Here is an 8,440-nt window from a genome sequence, read left to right as displayed (position 1 = left end):
TCTTTCTTTCTTTCTTTCTTAAACTGTTACCTCTAGGTAAATCTGTTCTGTGACAGAAGAGTGGCAAGGGCTAGAGCAATCAGGGTTAAGTGTCTTGCCCAGTGTCTGAGGCCAAATTTGAGCCCAGGTCCTCCTGATTCCATACACCATGGCTTCTTGATCTCCCTTCACGGATGTGATTGAAGGGTTGGAATTGTGCATCTTCTCTCTGACAGCTGGAAACCAGAAAAGCCCATCTTTTCCATAAGAATGGGACATTAAATAGTCAATCTCTACCAAGAAGGGAGAGACTCTTGCAACTGGCCCTGTAAATCATGGATTACAAATATAACTGGTTTCCTTTATACTCCTATGTTTTTTTATTTTAGGCATTTAAAAACATTATTCTCAGAAGAGTTCCAGGGGCTTCAACAGAATGTTAAAAGGTACCTAACACAAAAGGTTAGGAATACCTGTTTTAGAGTAGCACTAAAATTTATACAGTATAACTACGAATTATTTTCAAATACAGAGAAAGACATGACAATGGTCTCAAAAGACAGTGAAAATAAAATTTTGGCAAATAGAAAAATTCTTCTATACCTCAAATGTTAAGCAAATTAATCCCTATTAATTATTGTAATAGAGTCCTGGAAGACAGTAATTATCCCCCTTTGGACAGCAGCACTGGCAGAGAAAAGCAAGAAATTTAATTTGGTAGGGTCATTGACCCTTCTGGGAAAATCTTACATTGCTAGAATAGCAGCTTCAAATTTTGTTGTTGTTGCTGTTTTATTTTGTTCTGTTCTATTTATTTAGTGATTGTGGGGAGGGGAGTGGGGGAGGCTCTATGCAGTGATCTGGATAACTGACCAGTCAGTCATTTGACCTCTTAAGCAATTGTTTCCCCTTCTCAGTTACCCAACATTTTCTTATTCTTTCTATGATTCATTGTATCATTAGTGATACAATATTTTTTGAAAAGTGTATTTATTTAATTAATTTAAAATATTTTTTCATGGTTACATGATTCATGTTCTTTCCCTCCCCTTCTCCCATCTCCTCCCATAACCAATGTGCAACTCCACTGGGTTTTACATGTGTCCTTGATCCAGACCTATTTCCATATTATTAACATTTGCACTACAATGTTAGTTTAGACTAGAGTCTACATCCCCAATCATATCCCCAACGAACCATGTGATCAAGCAGTTGTTTTTCTTCTATGTTTCTACTCCCACAGTTCTTTCTCATAAGTCCCTCAGAATTGTCCTGGATCATTGGATTGTTGCTAGTAGAGAAGTCCATTATATTCAATTGTACCACAGTGAATGATACAAGCTTTTTGAATTCTTATTTCCAGCACTTAGCAGAGGACCTGGCACGTAGTAGGTGCTTAATATTCTGTTGACTGACTGCCAGTAACAGCACTTCCCTCCCCAGTAAGCAGGGTTCTTGTTCTCTGCTTATTATTGTCTGTCACGCCATTGCTACTGTACGGTCCCCAGGTGGAGGAAGCGTGTACGCCATGGGGGCTTGGCTTGTCAGCTCAGAAGGAAGAGATGGGGAAAGGAGGGAATGCCCCACCCGGCCTTCCTAGCATTTCCTAAGGCCCGCCACCTTCGTTTTCAAGAGGCTGCATTGGTCTGAGGGTACTCCGGGCAGAATAGGGGGCATTTGGCGAGGGAGAAAAACTGGCTTCTGCACAGGCCTTCTAGGATCCACCCAAGGCCTCTCTGTTTTCCCAGCGGCTAAACTTAAGGCCTGCGTGTGACTTTTTGGTCACGTCTCTGGACCTCAGTTTTCCAATCTCTAAACAAAGGCGCTGGACAGGACGACATCTCAGATTCAATTAAGCTGCTCAGAGTCCAACCGACCTAAGCAGCAGGGTCCAGGTGACGGAAGGGCCCTAAACGCGCAGGCGCCAGGGTCTAGCCCTCGGCCCCGCCCCCGGGGTTGCCATAGGAACCACCGCCAGCGGGAGTTGGGGGAGGAGGAGAGCACCGGGGCTTCACTGGGAACTGTGGCTGGAGGGCTAGTGGGCTACGGCGGCCCTAGAGCAAAGCCATGGAGCTGCCCGATCCAGTCCGGGAGCGTCTGGGAAACTTGAGCCGAACGCTGTTTACCGACACAAACCGGACCGGACCGGAAAACAACAGCAACATCAGTGAGTGGCCAAGGCGTTCGGAAAGGGGACAGTGGACTAGGTAAGGGAGGGCGTGGGAGGTGAGTGGACGGGAAATGACGTTGGGGATATTGCCCTCACCTAACATGGCGGCCCAGCCTTCTAAGGGGTCTGGGCGGGAAAGGGAGAGGAGAGGAAGGGCCCTTTCTTTGACAACTCTTCCTTACCCAGTAGTAACGGGGCTTGGTCTGCCAGAGTTCCATTTTGGGAGAGAAATGAATAAATTATTTAATTAATAATGTCCTATAGGCTAGTCGTACTCGTCCCACCCTCCCCCGCATGGTTTTAAGTTGGAGGACGAAGATTCCTAAACTCAAGTTCAGATCGAGTGGCCCTGGATAAATCTCAGCACTTCCTGTCAACTTTTTTTTTTTTAAGGCTAGAAATTACTGACCCGTTGCGGGAATATAACATGGAAGAAGTCCCCTAAAATCGTATGTAAGGAGCGAAAAAAAGAGAAAAGAAAAATCCCTCATCTCAAAAATCCTCAGCTCTGTATTTGGTCTTTCTGGGAGAAAATATGTTTCTAAGTCGCTCTCCCTGTTTTCCGGCAAACTTTACGGTGTCTGGTATTGGGGAAGGGAGAATATGGATTATTGGGGGCAACTAGGTGGCTCAGTGGATAGAAAGCCAGACCTAGAGAAGAGAGGTCCTGGGTTCAAATTTAACCTTAGACACTTACTAGTTCTGTGACACTTAACCTCCAGTGCCTGGCTCTTTTATCTTGGAACCAATACACAGTAGTAATTCTAAGACCCAAAGTAAGGATTTTTTTTTTAAAGAATATGGATTATTTCAAAATATGTGCCTTTTGCACATAAAATCTAAGCTCATTATGTTATTCTGAAATTTAGCTAATTTGGTACACAGATTTTCAGAGTCTAGATTATCTCCTTAGGATTTCTTTTAACAAAAATAAAATACTGCATCACAGTTTCTAGCGACTGACTGGAATAATTTCTTGGCAGAATAAATTTACAGATGGTCTAGTCCTTATAACAATATGGCAGTCAGGGCAATTTTGTTACAGAGAAACTGGTTTTAGATGTGAGACATTGTCTGGTGCCCAGGTACATTTCTCACATCACTCTCCAACCCACCCCCATTCCCCACAGGCTGGTGGGGAGGGGCCTACTGAGTGTAACTATGTATTAGACACTGAGGCCAACACTTTGTCTATGTGAACAGTGAAAGACCTAGTCCACAGTAATTACAAAGCAATGATATACAAAAGCTACACTATCCCATTTTGAGTCATCAGATAATGTATCTTTCAGGATTGTTAAAAAAAAAAAAAGTCCTAAAGAAGGCAACACAGATTCTACAAATTAGAGTACAATGTTATCTAAGTTCCAGAATAACACAAGACCAAATTTTATATGCAAAAGATACATGTTTTGAAATAATTTATGTTCTTTAGTTGTTGAACATTCTGAAAGTTTTAAAATTTTTAAATAAAGTATCACCTCTCTATTATAACTCCACAGGATTTTTGGCGGGCAGGGAGAGGGACTGTACTAAGGAAGACTGGATCTATGATTATATTGGTTTAAGATCTACCAGTGAAAATACTGCTTCTAGGTCAGCACTTGACATAGAAGTTAAAATCTAAAGTGTTTCCTGGAGCAGGAAGTGTTTAGAATGGTGACTTGTCCCAGGTCACTGTGTTAGTATGTTTCAAAGGCAGAACTTGAATTCAGGTCTTCCTTCTGTAGGTTGTAAGTTAGCACAAAATTTGAATTTTAAAAAATTGTAAGTCCAGTTCTGTTTACTATTTCTTGTGTTAATAATGTAAACTTTGAGGGGTAAAAATGTAATGTAAAGGAGTAAAAATTAGTAATGTAGACTTTGAGGAGTAAAAATAATATTTATGAAATAATTTCTGAAATATTATAGCCTTTTTCTTGACTCCTCTTTTCTTCTTTTCTCCTTCAGATAATGAAATAGTTTCCAGTTTGGCATTACAGATGTCTCTCTATTTCAATATTTATTTCTTCCCATTTTGGTGGGTGTCTAGTATTATCATGCTCCTGCTGAAGGCAAGTATAAAATCTAATTGCTTATGCTTAACTTTCTCATGAATTTCTCTATTTTATTATTAAGTTGTCAACAAGTCAGAAGTCTGCATTCCTTTATTTTAACCTGGAATGTCAAGGCTCGATGTAAGCCAGCTATAACATTACTGCCAGAAGGATGATGTTAACTAATAATAATATGTTCTCAATTTGTCTTTGTCTGCAGTATCCCGTCTTGCCTGATTATTATAAATTCATTCTAGTCACTGTTGTTATACTAATAACCTTGATTGAGGCTATCCGATTGTATTTAGGATATATGGGCAACCTACAGGAGAAGGTAGGAACCTGTTTCATATCATTAATCTTATTATCAGTACTATATTTGAATTCAATAAGACTTTTTACTTTTATCAATAAAATATTATTTCTACACTAAATGGAATCTTTGCATCTTGAGTCTGAAAAGGAAGGGGAAAAACTCATTAATATTTCCTAGATTATACATATAGATTACACTCTTACTCATTTTTACCTAAATAATTTTCATACCATAACAATAATAATAACAATAATAGACATTTATAGAACACTTTAAGTTTTACAGTCATCTACATAAATTAACTCATTCGATTCTGACAAAAGCCCTTATAAAGTATTATTGTTAATATTTATCAATGAGTAAACTCAAGTTCAGATTAAGGGACTTGCCTGCTCATGATTACATCATTGCTGAGTGTCAGCAACAAGATTCAAACCCAGGTCTCTATCAAATACATTGATTTTTCTTTTATAACACTTCCTCCTTGTGATTCTATTAATATTGGATATATATATGTTCATATATATGTATTTTATAAATATATTCATATTTACTTATAGTTGCCAAGGTCCTTCATAATCAGGCCTTTACTCTTTCTATCATCAATTCAAATTTCCTCTTTCCTACTGACCCTAAACCCTAAAGTAAGGCTAGTCTTGTAGTCTCTGATGCGCATCATACTTAAAGATATCTGAACTCTGATGGCACCCTATACCATACAAGTTATTACTTAATTATGTGCTATTTTGAGTTGTTCTCACATTGTTTAATTTCCCTTAGCTTTATCTTCCTAAATGAATTGTAAGTTACTTTATGGCAAGGACTGTATCTCTATTACTTTTTATCCTCTATATTGCCTTACAGTGCCAGGCCCATAGGAGGTTCTAAATAAATACTTGCTGACTCTTTGATTATGTGGTTATACCCTTATCAAAAATTAATTTCTTGTTAACAATATTTTTACTGTTGCAGGTTCCTGAACTGGCTGGCTTTTGGCTTTTGAGCTTTCTGTTGCAGTTGCCCCTAATTCTCTTCTTGCTCTTTAATGAAGGTCTGAAAAGTCAGCCCCTGGAACGAGCAGTCCATATCATCTTCACCATTTTCCTTGCTTTACAAGTTGTCTTGGCATTTTTTACCTTGAAAAAAATGGCAAACCATTTGGCTGCCAGTTTTCAACTACAAGACTTTGACTGTTTTGATCAGTCATCTTCAAGAGGCATGATTAGAGGCAAAGACTAGGACATAAATTCCTAAGTTTTCAGATCCACATTTATAGAAGATTTCGGTCCACAGCTGTTGAGTAGGAGTCTGTACAATAAACCAGACAGATTGTACCAGAAGATACCAAGTATTGAGGCAATGATCCTGCCTGAGAAAAAGAACAAAGCAAATAATGTCCTATATTTTTGTTACTCTGAGAAATTCCGTGGCGTGAGAGAATAGGCAGCTGTATTCAGACTTTACCTCCAGAATGCCAAAAACACAGATAAAAAATAGTTCAAAAATCAAAGTATTATCTGTATCATGCTTAATATTATTTCTTGAAAACAGATTTTTTTGTTTTTTAGTTAACATTTTTAGTCTTGCTCTTCCTGTATATTTGATACATTATAGCTACAGCATTAAAGTAAAATCTGTTCAGTATCCTCTAATAGTAGAAGAAAATCTCTTAATCTGTATTTGCATCATATTTATTTTAAGAACTATCAATATGGTTTTGTGCTTTTTGGGAGAAGAGGGGCTTGCCTTTTTTTTTCTTTAAATAGACATGACTATTGTCAGCATTTCATCCATCTCTGAGAATATGTTTTTTTGAAGCATACAAAAAAGCATGTGCTTATCCATATTCTTTGCTTTTAGAATATTTGCAGAGAAGATACTAGATAGGATTTTTATGCCCACAGTGCTTCAATTCCTATCTTGAATATAAGAAGTATTGGGGAGAAGAGGGCAGCATTTGATACTATAGCATATTATTTATAATAATATTGCCATTTAAAAAATTGTCTACTATATTTTTCCAGTGTTGTGAAAATGTTTTCAAAATAATCGATTTTTAAAATATCCTTATATTAAAATATCAGCAAATATTCATTTTCGTGTGTAATTCTTTAGATCTTGGGATGCTGATGACTTCTCTGAGATTTCATTTTTTTCCTTTTATAGGCCAAGAACTGTGTTGTTAATTCATCCAAGATTGGTTAGGTCAAGGGTTATTAATGTGGGATCTGTGAACCTTCAAAAAATTTTTTGATAAGTGTATTTGAACAGAATTAGTTTCTTTTGAAATCTGTTGTGTTTTATTTTATGCTTTTAAAAACATGATTCTGAGAAGTGTCCATAGGCTTCCCTGGATTGCCAAAGGGGTCTGTGACAAAAAAAGTTTAAGAATCTCTAGGTCAATTTGTGGAACCGTTACCAAATTCGAGTGCCCAGAGGGCAAATTCAGAGAGACTTGAGGGAGAAAGTGTTTGCTTTAGGCATCTGGATGGAGGGGTGAGGCATGCAAAAAATGTCATCAAGCAGAAGAAGGCTCTGCACTTGTGCCACATCTTTGCTAAGCTGCTCTAGGTTATCCTAAATGAACTAATATACTATATAAAGAAACTTGATTTGTGAAGTAGGATATCTGTTAATTTCTAGTTTAAGGAACCATGCTTATATGACTAGTTCAGGAAATTCCCTTCTCACTAGAGGAAACCTACTTGGTAAATCCAATTAAGATCATGAAGTTGCTCAATGACTATAAAATTAAAGAGAAATTGGATGATTTTAAAGGGTTATTATATTTTCATCAATGCTTTTATAAAAATCTGATGTTACCTTTCTCTATTAAAGAAAACATAGCCTGCTTTGAAGACAGTGTTAGGATTACACTGACAAATTTTACTATTAAATTTTTTTATACAGTTCTTGCGAGCTCACTTATTTACGTGGTTCCCTCTCAATTGTTACATTTGCTTAATGGTTTTCAATTTCTTCACCTTCACTAAACTTTAGCTTCTTCTGTATCATTTTCCTTTTGAGATCAGTTTCTTTTAGATATTTTCTCCCTAAATTTTGCCTTATTTATTTTTTTCCCCTAATGCATTATTTATTTGTTTGTTTACTTAAAAATCTTTTTAATACTTTTAGCTGCAAATTTTCTCTCCCTCTAGTCCTTCTCCCATTCACTGAGAAGGCAAACAATATACTAATTATGCATTTCCATATTAGCCATGTTGCCAAAAAGAAAGAAGAAAAGTAAAAGAACTGAAAAAATTATGGACTCAGAGTCCATCCGTTCTCTCTCCAGAGGTAGAGAGTATTTTTCATCATGAATCCTTTGGAGTTGTCTTGGATCATTGTCTTGAGCAGAGTAGCTAAGTCTTTCGCAGCTGATCATCTTTATGATATTGTTGTTGTATACAGTGATCTCCTGGTTCTGCTCATTTCACTCTGCTTCAGTTTATGTCTTTCAGGTTTTTTTTCAACCCTTAGTCCCTGTCCTAACATCAATTCTAAGCCTCAGTTCTATGGCAGAAGCAGTAAGTTCTAGGCAATTAGGATTAAGTGACTTGCCCAGGGCCCCACAGCTAAGAGGTGTCCAAGGACATTCCATTTCCAGGTCTGACTTTCTATTCATTGAGCCACCTACCTGTCACCACTTTTTTTGGTTTATATAAGTCTACTCAGGCTTTTTTTTTAAACCAACCCTCTCATCATTTCTTATAATAATCATTCAGTAAGTGTTTACTATGTTTACATAATATAAGGAAAATGAAATATAAAGAAGACAATCAACTGCTTAGATCAGAATTTTTATGTTTTCCCCTCTATTAGCATTCTAATCCAACTAGTATTCATAGTTATGGAGGGAAAAGGATCTAGCCAGCCTTGCATAAGGTCACTGCTCTAGGCCTACCTGCTACTCTATTTTTCCCAAAGATCCATATTTGA

At 37.3% G+C, this 8,440-nt stretch overlaps 1 protein-coding gene across 1 annotated transcript; it reads left to right on the top strand.

The window, feature by feature from the left end:
- Positions 1 to 2,023: 2,023 nt before the first annotated feature.
- TMEM17 (transmembrane protein 17) lies at positions 2,024 to 6,578 on the top strand. The gene is made up of 4 exons (XM_044660686.1): positions 2,024 to 2,146; positions 4,100 to 4,203; positions 4,406 to 4,519; positions 5,474 to 6,578. Exons 1-4 carry the CDS (start codon positions 2,047 to 2,049, stop codon positions 5,738 to 5,740), a joined length of 585 nt encoding a protein of 194 aa, XP_044516621.1. The 5' UTR covers positions 2,024 to 2,046; the 3' UTR covers positions 5,741 to 6,578.
- The last annotated feature ends 1,862 nt before the right edge of the window (positions 6,579 to 8,440 follow it).

Source organism: Gracilinanus agilis, chromosome 2 (genome assembly GCF_016433145.1).
Source record: "Gracilinanus agilis isolate LMUSP501 chromosome 2, AgileGrace, whole genome shotgun sequence".
NCBI lineage: Eukaryota > Metazoa > Chordata > Mammalia > Didelphimorphia > Didelphidae > Gracilinanus > Gracilinanus agilis.
The sequence above is the reverse complement of the archived record's forward strand: the minus strand, read 5'-3'. Positions and strand labels throughout refer to the sequence as shown.

Excerpts from the sequence above, each read along its gene's own strand:
- TMEM17 (XM_044660686.1), top strand. The coding sequence starts at position 2,047 with ATGGAGCTGCCCGATCCAGTCCGGGAGCGTCTGGGAAACTTGAGCCGA. Across the intron at positions 4,204-4,405 it reads TTATCATGCTCCTGCTGAAG|TATCCCGTCTTGCCTGATTA; the intron begins GCAAGTATAAAA and ends CTTTGTCTGCAG. Across the intron at positions 4,520-5,473 it reads TGGGCAACCTACAGGAGAAG|GTTCCTGAACTGGCTGGCTT; the intron begins GTAGGAACCTGT and ends TTACTGTTGCAG.